At 44.7% G+C, this 13559-nt stretch overlaps 2 protein-coding genes across 13 annotated transcripts in view; both read left to right on the top strand.

The window, feature by feature from the left end:
* Positions 1 to 5011, top strand: part of LOC119952881 (fas-binding factor 1 homolog) — a 171053-nt gene extending 166042 nt beyond the window's left edge. For all 11 annotated transcript variants that reach the window (XR_005457907.1, XM_038776488.1, XM_038776486.1 and 8 more), the window contains one exon: positions 3958 to 5011. Coding sequence is in view for 10 of the 11 variants with exons in the window: in XM_038776488.1 (XP_038632416.1) it covers positions 3958 to 4041 (84 nt within the window). In the remaining variant the exon portion in view is untranslated. The remainder of the gene's footprint in view (positions 1 to 3957) is intronic.
* A 3426-nt stretch (positions 5012 to 8437) lies between these two features.
* The window catches only part of mrpl38 (mitochondrial ribosomal protein L38), a 33267-nt gene continuing 28145 nt past the window's right edge, over positions 8438 to 13559 (top strand). The window contains exon 1 of one of the 2 annotated variants that reach the window (XM_038776495.1): positions 8438 to 8587. In XM_038776495.1, the coding sequence (XP_038632423.1) occupies positions 8494 to 8587 (94 nt within the window). In that variant the 5' untranslated portion in view covers positions 8438 to 8493. Of the gene's footprint in view, positions 8588 to 9914; positions 10107 to 13559 lie in introns of those variants that run through there. The other variant, XM_038776496.1, reaches the window with a different exon arrangement.

Raw genomic sequence — 13559 nt, 5'->3', positions numbered from 1 at the left:
TCAGCACAGATTTGTGTGGGGTAAGTCTTGCCTCACAAGTTTGATTGTATTCTTTGAGGGGGTAACTAAGTACATAGATGAAGGTAGAGCAGTTGATGTCGCATACATGGATTTTTGTAAGGCGTTTGATAGGGTGCCCCATGGTCGGCTCATGCAGAAAGTAAGGAGGCATGGCATAGAGGGAAATTTGTCCGATTGGATCAGTAACTGGCTATCACAGATAAGACAGAGGGTGGTGGTAGATGATAAATTTTCATCCTGGAGCCCAGTCACCAGCGGTGTACCACAGGGATCAGTGCTGGGTCCTCTGCTATTTGTGTTTTATCAGTGACTTGGATGATGGAGTTGAAGGTTTGGTTAGTAAATTTGCTGATGACACCAAGATTCGTGGAGTAGTGGATAATGTGGAGGACTGTTGTGGGTTGTAAAGAGACATTGATAGGATGCAGAGCTGGGCTGAAAAGTGGCAGATGGAGTTTAACTCTGGTAAGTGTGAGGTGATTCATTTTGGTAGGACAAATTTGAATGTGGATTACATGGTTAACGGCAGGGTTCTGAAGAATGTGGAAAAGCAGAGAGATCTCGGAGTTCATGTCCATAGATCTCTGAAAGTTGCCACCCAAGTAGATAGCTGTGAAGAAAGCCTATAGTGTGTTAGCATTCATTAACAGGGGTATTGAGTTTAAGAGGTTATGCCGCAATTGTACAAGACCTTTGTTAGACCACATTTGGAGTATTGTGTGCAGTTCTTTTTTATTTTTAAAAATAAATTTAGAATACCCAATTATTTTTTTTCAATTAAGGGGCAATTTAGCGTGGCCAATCTACCTATCCTGCACATCTTTTGGGTTGTGGGGTGAAACCCACGCAGACACGGGGAAAATGTGCAAACTCCTCACGGACAATGACCCAGAGCCGGGATTCGAACCCGGGTCCTCAGCGCCATAGGCAGCAATGCTAACCACTGCACAAGCGTGCTGCCCGTTGTGTGCAGTTCTGGTCACCCCATTCTTGGAAGGATGTGGAAGCATTGGAAAGGGTGCAAAGCAGATTTACCAGGATGCTGCCTGGATTGGTGGGTGGGTCTTATGAGGAAAGGTTGAGGGAGCTAGGGCTTTCCTCATTGGAGCAAAGGAGGATGAGAGGTGATTTAATTGAGGTGTATAAGATGATGAGAGGGATAGATAGAGTGGACTTTCAGCGATTTCGTTTTTTTCCTTAGGTAGATGTAGCTGTTACAAAGGGGCATAACTATAAGGTTCATGGTGGAAGATATAGGAGGAATGTCAGAGGTAGATTCTTTACTGAGAGAGTGGTTGGGGCGTGGAACGCACTCCCAGCTATGGTAGTAGAGTCGGACACTTTAAGAACTTTCAAGCGGTTATTGGATAGGCACATGGAGTGCACTAGAATGATTGGGAGTAGGTTGATTTGATCTTAGTTTCAGACTAGTTTGGCACAACATCGTGGGCCGAAGGGCCTGTACTGTGCTGTACAGTTCTATGTTCTATTAGCAATATTGAGGTTCAGTGGAGTAGGTGACTTGAGCAAACCTGTGATGGCCATGCTGAGTACTGTAGTTTTGAATGCACATCATTTGGATCTTGTTTACTGAGGGCATCTGGCACTCATCATTGTAAATAGTGAACTGTAGGTGAATATGGCTATGGGTGGTGAGGGTGGAATACACAAGAGGCCAGAGTTTGAGGATCAGAGTTTGGATGGGAGGGTTTGCAGGATAAGGACATTTACAGCAAGGAAAGGGTAAGTCTGGCAAAGTTAAACACAAGGCTTAAAAATGTAAGTTTCAGGCATTGAGAATGAGATGGTTAATGGCCATGGCATCAGATTTTGAATGAAATGCAGATACAAGGATGGGAGGCTGGCCAGGAAAGCAATGGAGTAATCAAGTTGGGGGTGACAAATGCATGGATGACAGTTTCAGCATCAATTGAATTGAGTGAGACAGGAGAGATGGGGTCAAATATAACACCAACAATGTGAGTAAGCTGGTTCGGTCTGTGGGAGTGGCTGAAGAATTTGTGGTTGGGGCATGGAATTTGTGGCAAGGTCATCAACCTTACCAGTCTTCAAATAGAGAACCTTGTGGCTCACCTAAGACAGGATACTGAACAAACAGTTTGACAACATAAGAGTCCATGTTGGGTGGTGGGTAAATAGATCTGGTTGACATTAGTAGAAGCCCATCCCATGTCCACAGATGATCTTGTCAATGGACAGAACATAAATCAGTGCTTTTCATTGATTTCCCTTGATCCCTTTACAAGTGGAATTCGCTGTCGGGGAGGTGGTGACAGCAGATATGAGAGCGACGGTTAAGAGGCATCTTGACGAATATATGACTAGGATGGGAATAGAGGAATAAGGACTTCAGAAGTGCAGAAGGATTTAGTTTAGACAGGCATCATGATCGGCGCAGGCTTGGAGGGCCGAAGGGCCTATTTCTGTACTGTACTATTCTTTATTCTTAATTACGGACCCTGTCCAGATTATTACAGAAAAATCACAATAGCCGGACCACCTGACATTTTGGCAATCTTTGAGTTTAAATAGGAAATATTTTTTGAAAACTCCACTGTTGAGCAAGGCTGAGTTCATCTGGTGCCCAACACCCGTCTTGGTAACTGTGGGTCTACCAACTTGTCTGTGCACACTCTGCTCAAAGGTGACATGGCCAGCCCAGTTTGTGCTGTACACACAGCAGCCGTTGCACCTCACACCAAGCCATCTCTGTCCATTGCCCGACTATTCTGGCAGTCTCATTGAAAAATCTCAATGGACATGGGAGTATATAATGAATGGCAGGACACTAGGACGCTCAGAGGCACAGATGGATCTTGGGGTACTTGTTCACAGATCCATGAAGGTGTCAGAGCAGGTGAATAGGGTAGTTAAAAAGGCATATGAGACACTTGCCTTTATCATAGCATAGAATATAGGAACAAGGAAGTTATGTTGGAGCTGTATAGAACATTTGTTAGGCCACAGCTGGAGTCCTGTGTGCAGTTCTGGTCACCTCACTATTGGAAAGTGGTGATTGCACTGGATGGGGTATAGAGGAGATTCACCAGGATGTTGCCTGGATAGAGCATCTGAGCTTTAAGGACTATATAGGCCTGGGTTGTTTTCTTTAGAGCAGAGAAGGCTGAGGTTATGATTGAGGTGTATAAGATTGAGGGGTTTAGACAGGGTGAATAGGAAGCAGCTGTTCCCCTTGGTTGAGGAGTCAATCACAAGGGGGTATACTTTAGGGTGAGCGGCAGGAGATTCTGAGGGGATTTGAAAAAAATAAAAATACATTCAGCGGGTGAGTTTCTGGAATGTACTGTCTGGGAAGGTAGTGAAGGCTGGAAACCTCACAACGTTTAAAAAACACTTGGATGAGCACACCATTGCATTCAAGGATTTGGGACAAGTGCTAGTAAATTGGATTAGTGCGGGATTAGGGGTGGATATTTGTCAGTGCAGATTTATGAGCCGAAGAAGAGCCTTTGCTGCGCTGTACAACTATGACCTCCAATCCATGGTGTCTAAGCAACACCAGTCTGGATCACGCAGTCATCTGCATTCCGTGGACAACTGCTGGGAGCAGGAACTATCAAGAGTTTTCCACTCCTTGCCCCAGGGTTCTTGGGGAAATTGTGTTGCTTCCTTTGGTCTGACTAAGATTAGTTGTTGATACACATCAGAAATCTGCCTGTTAATTATCCTGGGAAGGCTGTATTCCTGCTGGTTATCCAAGTATCACAAGGTAAACAGTTTGGACATTAGTCTAGGATCAGCACATTCCAAAATGTAATCAACCTGGAATTAAAGTATTCTGAAATGAGTCTGCACAACTCTGTGTAGAGTCAACACCTCAGTGATGCAGTCCAGTCTTTAGTCAGTCCACTGTTAAGCCCTTCAGTGACTCTTGCCTTTGCTTCTCCTGTGCAGGACCGTGACTTTCTTGAAGATGAGCAGTTCTTCCTAGAAACGCTGAAGAAAGCTCCATATAACACAACTTCCCAAACAGTATAAAACACACAAGTGACACTGATGTTGAGTGATTTTTATATTTCTATATAAATACCTTGTGTGTGATCGATAAATGTAGTGATTGTTTTTAAAAAAGTATATATCGTATTTTTTTACATTTATAATAACCTTTGTAAGCATAAGTAAATCATTTTGTCAATGAACAATATTCCTAACCATTCCGATGGTAATACATTTCTAATACATCTGTTGCACAGATGCAGCTCATTCTTTGGCATATTTCGACACCCTCCAGCAAGAACGCAAGATCACATTGCATGCAGGGGACTCCCATTCAATGTTAGGCCTAGCTCGGCATGGTTTTAAATTGTTGTATCTGTTATTGGACAGTTCCACCAGCTCAGGTCCAAAGCCCTGTCTCTGCGTTCAAATATGGATGTTGTGAACAGTCCGCTTTTCGTGAAAAATGTACTTTTGAGTCAGTATTACGCCAGCTTGTCCATGGCCCAGATCTGGTTCCTACCCATGTAAGTTTTTGTTTTACATTAAATATCCAGCTCGATTATCTCCCTCGAACTGCAAAGGGTGTCAAGATGTGATCCTGCATCTAATTTCTCAACCAGCAGTTTGTGTGTGTGAAGGAAAGGGGAAGAAGGTCACATCAGTGTTATTTTACCATGTGGATCGATACCAGAGTATCATAAATTTCAGAATGATCCTTGTTGCAGATTAACCTGTGATCACATTCAAAACTGGGAAGACAGTCTTTTTCACCTACCTTTCTTGCGCCATCCTAAAGGGCAGGAAGTATTAGACACAACACAGCAAACTATCCTTGGTGGATAGAGGACAGTTTTCACTCAGGAAGATCCTGTATGGTTATCATGTCTTTGCTTTACAGGGTTTCATTTATTTCCCCCAGTGAACTAGAAGATTCGTTGGTATATAAAAAATTCTGTGTAATTAAGTTATATGCATTTTTTGAAATAAAAGATACCGAAAGAGCAATGCACAGCAGATCGGCACAGGAAATTAAGTTATGGTTAAAGTTTCGGATTAAACACTTATTACAGTGTCAACGTCAGGTGGGGACAGGACTGGGCTCAGACCTAATGCCCGAGGTCCAAATTGGAAGAAAGAATTAACCTTGGCATCTTTCACAACCTTCAATTTCCCAAGTGTTTCAAAGAAAGTTGTTAAATTGCAGTCTGTCATAATTCAGGGAAATGTGGCAGTTAATTTACTCACAGCAAGATCCAGCAATGAGATAAATAACCAAGTATCTGTTTTTGTGTAACTTGAGTTGGCCACAACACTAGAACCTTTATGCTGTTTAAGTTGTGCCATGGGATTGTTTAGATAATGTGAAAGTAAAAAAAGACAGTACCTCTTGACTGTGCAGCATCCCCTCACACGCTGCTTAAGTGTCTGTCTAGAATGCCCCTGGAGTGGTGCTCAAGCCTTCTGATTTGAGCAACATAGTTAGCCACTGAGGTAAGCCTAACATCTAGAAGTTTATACTTTGATAATTACAATTATTCTATGAACAGGGTTGTCACTGTGATGAGCTCCAATATTTAAATACACAAATATTTTCTGGTAGTAATAGGTATTAGAAGCAATTTCCAATCGTACTACTGAAGAGAGCCCACTACCACTTTCTCAGAACAGCTAGTGTTGTGGCCTTTCCAGCAATGCTGACAACTTTAGAACACATTTTAAAAATAGATCAGTCTTTTTCTCATTTTTCAGTATGGTGCCATACTGGAGTCGTTGGGTGAATCAGAAATCAGGGGAAGACTCCAGATTACTGGGAGTCGGACAGCACAATTAAGAGTTAAATTGCAGGCAACACGGTGGCGCAGTGGTTAGCATTGCTGTCTCACGGCACCAAGGTCCCAGGTTCGATCCCAGTGCTGGATAACTGTCCAGGTGGAGTTTGCACATTCTCCCCATGTTTGTGTGGGTTTCGCCCCCACAACTCAATGATGTGCACGGTAGGTGGATTGGCCACACTAAATTGCCCCTTAATTGGAAAAACTTAATTGCGTACTCTAAATTTAAAAAAAAGTTAAATTGCTCTATCAATGCCTATCGGAACTTAATAGGAGCAGGGGATCATATGATCCTCAAGCCGTTCCCACCATTTAATAACATGACTGAACTTGCAGCACAACTTCACTTTCCTGCCCAACCTCACATTCTCAGATTTCCTTAAAAGTCCAAAAATCTAAAGAATTTAGCTTTGAATTTACTAATTGAACATCCAGCGCTCTCTTGAGGTAGAGAGTTCGAATAGTTCACAAACCTGAATGAAATGTTTCTCTTCATCTCAGTCTTAAATGGCTGATCTTTTCTCTGGAGACTAAGCTCCCTTATTCAAGGTTCCCAGCCAGCATCTATCTACCCGCTTAAAACCTTGTGGGCGCGATTCTCTGACCCCCACGCTGGATGGGAGAATCGCGGGGGTGCCGGGCGATTCCCGCCACACCACCCTGGCACCCGCACGCGATTCTCCCACCCCCCCAAAACGGTGTGCCGCGTTTCACGACAGGCCGCTCGGAGAATTGCCGCTCGCCGTTTCTAACAGGCGACCGGCGATTCTCCGGCCTGTCCAATCCGACGGGTCAATACCGGTGCCAACCATACCTGGTCGCTGCCGGCGTGAACAGCACGCGAACACTGCGTGTGCGGCCTGTGTGGGGGGGGGGGGGAGGAGGGAGGATCGAGCACCGGGGGGTACTCAGTAGGGGACTGGCCCGCGATCGGTGCTCACCGATCGGCAGGCTGGCGTCTGTAAAGAACGCACTCTTTTCCTCCATCTCCCCGCAAGATCAATCCTCGTCTTGCGGGGAGGACGGCCAACCTGCGCATGCGCGGGTGACGTAATTTAAGCGCCTCCGGCCGTGTCATTTATGCGGCGCTGCGGACTGGCGCGTGTAATTGACGCGGCACCGCTCCTAGCCCCCTGGGGTTGGGAGAATAGGGGGCGAGGAGCGGCCTCCAACGCCGTAGTGAAACACTCCAGTTTTCACTCCGACATTGGCATTAGTCTCCCGTTGGGAGAATTTTGCCCTGTATCTTTCAGTAAGATGACCCTTCATTCTTCTAAACACCAGAGTATAGGTGCATTCTGCTCAATCTCACACTGGGAATCAATCTAGTGAATCTTTCTGGCACCTGTTCTAAAGCAAGTATATCCTTCAGTAAAGAGGTCATAACTACACGACGCAAACCACCACACCTTAGAATGCAGGTGGCCTTACAGGAATTGCAGCATAGATTTACCAGAATGAGAGCTGGACTGCAAGGAGTGATTACACACTAGGTTTGTCTGCCTAGGAAGTTAGAACGTTAGAAGTTTAAAGGGTCAGTTGATTGATAGATGGTACAAGGAATACATCAAGTAGATGGAGAGAAACTAATTCCGCTGCTGACGGAAATTAGGAAACATACGTTCACTCCAAGGGTGGCAGAAGTGTATAGCACTTGTGCGCAAACAGGTGTTGAAGCTAGATTAATGTTAAATTTCAAACAGATTGATAAATTTTATGAGGCAAAGGCAGATGTATGGAATTAGATCACAGTTCAGCCATGGTATCACTGAATGGAGTAACAGACTAATGGAGCTAAATGGTCTGTTCTTAAATCCACAAGGCCCATTTCAGAATGTAAGGGATCCTAGAAGATCACAGAATACTTCCACTATTTCTGCAACCACTCCTTAGAAAACCATATGATGCAGATTATCCGTTAGTTTTTAACCCCATTAATTTCTCCAGTACTTTACTAGTATTTAATATAACATCCTTACTCTTATTGAACGTTGGTTACCCACTATTTCTATCTATTCTTTTTCGTCAGTGCAATTATGGCACATCACCTCCCATCTCTATCTGACCCATGTTTATAAAAAGCATAGAATGGTTATAGCAGGAGGCCACTCAGCCTGTCTTGTCTGTGCCCCACCTCTAAAGGAGCAATTCACAAGTGCCACTTCCCTAGCCCATTTTCCATTTTAAGATCATGAACCAGTTCCCTTTTGAACGGCTTGATGGATCCCCATGTTCTCGATCCGATCAATGGAACAGTCTCTCCCAGTCTAATCCGTACAGATCCCTCATGATTTTGAATACCTCGATCCAATCTCCGACACAGGTATTGGAGACGGAGGCAACCCCCCAATTCCCAGTTTTCACATTCTGTTTACCATACAGCCCTCAATCTGGATGTATTTATTTATTTATATATATATATATATAAACTAAGAGAAGAATTTGGCCTGCATCTCGCTGCAAAATAAAGAGCGTTTCTATGGGGTCCTGTACCGTGTTCACCCACTGTGCCCAAGCAGCCTAAACACCACCTTTTTCACAGCATTCCCGGGCTGAGGAACTGAGTGGCTGACTGCTCACGGCGAGTGGCTGATGGGATACTGGCAGACTGCTGAGGGCGATGGCTGACGGGATACTGGCGGACTGAGGCACAGGAAAGATGGCGGCGTTGGTGAGGGAGCGAGCGGGGTTACTGTGGGCTTTGGCTCGGAGTCTGAAGGCCACGGAGCCGGTCAGGACGGTGACAGGCACTGGTGAGTAAACGATAGGGGCTGGAAAAATCCTCAAGGACTGGAGTATAAGAAGCCGCTCTGTGAACCGAGTGCACATCAGTCGGCGTCACCATGGGAACCCTTCAGAGCGCAACTCCCCAGGCCAGGGGCACTGAGGCCAATTAGACATCTGCCACTGCCTGGGCCGCTCTGCTCTGCACGGTGTGGGTCCTCATCTTAGTGCAGATCTAACCCAGCCTAAAGACAATATCAGGCAACGGGAGGCCAAGGCAACAAACACGTTAAATAACTCTAACGTTAGAGTTATTTAGTTTAGTGACCGGGGGACAGCAGTCTGGAGAAGGCCATCACCGCTGGTACCCCCCTCCCGGGCTCCTCAATCAAAGTGTGATTGTGGCCATGGTGTGAAATGACCGGGACTAATCCGGACTGGAGGTTACACACAGTACACACACGCGAACAAGTAACAAGAGGAGGCCATTTGGTCCCTCGATCCTGTTGCACACTGGGCTAAATCGCTGGCTTTTCAAGCAGGCCAGCAGCACGGTTCGATTCCCGTACCAGCCTCCCCGGACAGGCGCCGGAATGTGGCGACTAGGGGCTTTTCACAGTAACTTCATTGAAGCCTACTCGTGACAATAAGCGATTTTCATTTAACTAATCAATCAGATTCCGCATCAGCATCACCCACCCCACCATAACCTTTTAGTCCCGCCCTTCTTACTGACCAAGAATCTATTTACCTCTGTCTTAGACGTATTCAAAGATTCTGCTTCCAATACCTTCTTAGGATGTTTCCAGCGACTCTCAACCCTCTTGAGAGAGAAAACATTTTACCGTGTCTGTTTTAATGGGTGACCCCTTATTTGTGAACAGTGATGCCCAGTTCTAGATTCTTCCACAAGAGGAAACATCCTCTCCACATCCACCTTGTCATACATAGAAAACAGAAGTAGAAGGGGACTATTCAACTCTTCGAGCCTGCTCTGCCATTCATTATGACTATCGCGGATCATCAAGTTTAATAGTCTAATCCTGACCCCCCCCCCCCCCCCCCCCCCCGCCATATCCTCTGACCCCTTTAGCCCCAAGAGCTATATCGAATTTCTTCTTGAAATTATACAATGTTTCCATATCAAACAATTTTTGCGGTAGTGAATTCCACAGATTCACCACTCACGGGGTGAAAAAATTTCTCATGACTTCAGTCCTCAAATTATGACCCCCTAGTTCTGGACTGCCCCACCTTTGTGAACATTCTTTCTGAATCTACCCTGTCTAATCCTGTTAGCATTTTCTAAGCTTCTATGAGATTTCCCCCTCACTCTTCTAAACTCCAATGAAGATAATCCAAACCAATTTACTCTCCTTATGTGAGTTTTAGTCCCGCCATCCCAGAAATCAACCTGGTAAACCTTCGCTGCACTCTCTCCATAGCAAGAACATCTTTCCTCAGATAAGGACGCCAAAACTGCACACAGTACTCGCATGTGTGGCCTCAAAATGCCCTATACAACTGGAGTAAAACTTTCGGCCTCGGGTGAGTGTCTGTGTGGAGTTTGCATTTTCTACCCGTTTCTGCATGTGTTTCCTCCGGGTGCTCCTGTTTCCTCCCACAGTCCAAGATGCGCATGTTCCAATTAGGTCGATTGGCTATGCTACATTGCCCCTTAGTGTCCAAAAGGTTAGGTGAAGTTGTGGGGATGGGGCTGGGGCGTGAGTCTAGTTAGGGTACTCGTTCCAAGGGTCGGTGCAGACTCGATGGGCCGAATGTCCTTCTGCACTACAGTGATTCTATGATCCCTATTCCTATACTTGAGTCTCCTCGCTATGAAGGCCAACATACCATTTGCCTTCTTTACTGCCTGCTGTACCCGCACGCCTACTTTGAGCGACTGATGCACGAGGACACCCAAGGTCTCGCTGAATATCCACCTCTCTGAATTTACACCCTTTCAAATAATAATCTGTCTTTCTACCAAAGTGGATAACATTACATTTATCCACGTTATACTGCGTCTGCCATGCCCACTCACTCAGCCTGTCCAAATCCCACAAAAGCATCTCTGCATCCTCCTCCCACCCAACTTTGTATCATCTGCAAATCATCAATATTGAAATAATACGTTTAGTTCCCTCGCCCAAATCAATAGATAATGTGAACAGTTCAGGCCCTCGCACATCCCTGCGATACCCCACTAGACACTGCCTGCAAATCGGAAAAAGACTAATTTATTCCAACTTATTGCTTCCTGTTTGCTAACCAGCTTTCTATCCATAACTGCAGTCATATATCCTTTAACTTTACACAGTAATCTGCTATGTGAGACCTTGTCAAAAGCCTTCTGAAAGTCTAAATTAGCCACATTCACATGGTCTCTCTGGTCAGCTCTACGAGTTACATTTTCAAAGAAGTTCAATAGATTTGTCATGCATGATTTCCCTTTCATAAATCCATACTGACTTTGTCTGATTATACCACTGCTTTGCAAATGAAGTGCTATGAAATCCTTGATAATGAACTCGAGCAATTTCCCTACTATCAACGTTAGGCTCACTGGTCTATAGTTCCATGTTTTCTCTCTACCTCTCCCTATTTTTGAATAGTGGGGCTACATTCACTACCCTATAGGAACCAATACAGAGACCAGATAATTTTGGAAAATGACAGTCATCTATTATTTCTAGGTCTACTTCCTTAAATACTCTGGGATGAAGATTCAGGCCCTGGAGATTTATCCGCCTTCAATCCCATTAATTTCTCCGAAATAATTTCTCTACTAATACTAATTACCTTCAGCTCCTCACTAAGACTTGTGTTTCTCAGAACTTCTGGTACATTATTCATGTCTTCCTTTGTGAAGACAGAAACAAAGTACAAATTTCGTTTCTCAGCCATTTCTTTGTTCCCATTATGAATTTCTCCATATCTGTCTGTAAGGGGCCTACATTTGTTTTTATCAATCTTTCTCTTTAGAGTCAGTTTTTATGGTCCCTACTAGCTTATTTTCATATTTCCCCTTCTTAAGCAGTCCCTTGGTATGCCTTTGCAAAATTTTAAACTGTTCTCAATCCTCAGATCTATTGCTGTTTCTTGCTAAGTTGTGTGCCTCTTCTTCGAATCTAGTACTATCTCTAATTTCCCTTGAGAGCCCTGGTTTGGCCACAGTTCCCTTTCTACTTTTGCGCCAAATAGGAATAAACAACTTTTGGAGTTCACCCATTAGTTCCTTGAATGCTTGCCATTGCCTGTCCACTGCTCTTCCTTTCAGTAATGTTTCCAGTCCATCATAAACAGCTCATGCCTCATACCATCATAGTTATCTTTACTGATGTTCAGGACCCTAGTCTTAAAATGAACAACCTCACTATTCACAATGATAAATAATTCTACCATATTATGGTCACTCATCCCCAAGGGTTCTCTCACAACTAGGTTGCCAACTAATCCTTTCTCTCAGGATCTTAAAAGTTTTTGATTAAGTTGCCTCTTGTTCTCCAAAACGCCAATGGGTACAAGCCTAGCCTCTCTAACCTTTCCCCAAAAGACAACCCACCCATCCAGCATATTCTGTTAATCCTTCTCTGAACTGCTTCTAGTGCATTTACATCCTTCCTTAAATAATAATGTACACAATACTCCAGATGTGGTCTCGCTAGTGCCATGTACAACTGAAGCATAACCTCCCTACTTTTGTATTGAGTTCCCCTCACAATAAATTATAACATTTTAGTTAGCTTTTCCATTTACTTGCTGTACCTTCATTGCCCCTTAACATTCATGTACAAAGCTGATTTGGATCAGTCTTTTACAAATGTTACTGTTTTTTCTTTCGGATAGAGCCGTGAAGAAGGGCTATAGTGTGTTAGGGTTTATTAACAGGGGGCTTGAGTTTAAGAGCCGTGGGGTTATGCTGCAGCTGTACATGACCCTGGTGAGACCACATTTGGAGTATTGTGTGCAGTTCTGGTCATCTCACGATAGGAAGGATATGGAAGCATTGGAAAGGGTGCAAAGGAGATTTAACAGGATGTTGCCTGGTTTGGAGGGTAGGTCTTACGAGGAAAGATTGAGGGAGCTAGGGCTTTTCTCTTTGGAGCGGAGGAGGATGAGAGGCGACTTACTAGAGGTTTATAAGATGATGAGGGAGATAGATAGAGTGGATGTTCAGAGATTATTTTCTCAGGTGGCTGTAGCTGTTACAAGGGGGCATAACTATAAGGTTCAGGGTGGGAGATATAGGAGGGATGTCAGAGGTAGGTTCATTACTCGGAGAGTGGTTAGGGTGTGGAATGGGCTGCCTGCTGTGATAGTGGAGTTGGACACTTTAGGAACTTTCAAGCGGTTATTAGATAGGCACATGGAGCACACCAGAGTGACAGGGAGTGGGATAGCTTGATCTTGGTTTCGGACAAAGCTCGGCACAACATCGAGGGCCGAGGGGCCTGTTCTGTGCTGTACTGTTCTATGTTCATACTGCTCCTCGACCTCCTGCAGCCTTCATTCAGCAAAGATAATGGTACAAACCCGCTCTGCAGCTCCCGTGGTACAGACCTCCTATGGGTCTAATTCGAGCTGTCCCATGCTCACCAGCACATCCCCTACAATAGCTCCATCTTCTGTACTCAGGGGTCAACTTTGGTGTCACCCAAAATTCCACCTTTCGTGATCTTATTTAATAATAATCACTTATTGTCACAAGTAGGCATCAATGAAGTTACTGTGAAAAGCCCCTAGCCATCACATTCCGGCACCTATCCAGGGAGGCCGGTACGGGAATTGAACCCGCGCTGCTGCCTTGTTCTGCATTACAAGCCAGCTATTTAGCCCAGTGTGCTAAACCAGCCCCTGTCAAAATGTTCACCTTAGGGTAAGGCAAGCTGAGAGATGACATCCTCACACTCTGCTTGATGCTGAGCTCAAGACACCACATCAAGTCCATCACTCTATTTCTACCCGGAAAACCTGCCTTTGCTCACAACTTACTTCCAC

This window comes from Scyliorhinus canicula, chromosome 18 (assembly GCF_902713615.1).
Source record: "Scyliorhinus canicula chromosome 18, sScyCan1.1, whole genome shotgun sequence".
Classification (NCBI taxonomy): Eukaryota; Metazoa; Chordata; class Chondrichthyes; order Carcharhiniformes; family Scyliorhinidae; genus Scyliorhinus; species Scyliorhinus canicula.
The sequence above is the reverse complement of the archived record's forward strand: the minus strand, read 5'-3'. Positions and strand labels throughout refer to the sequence as shown.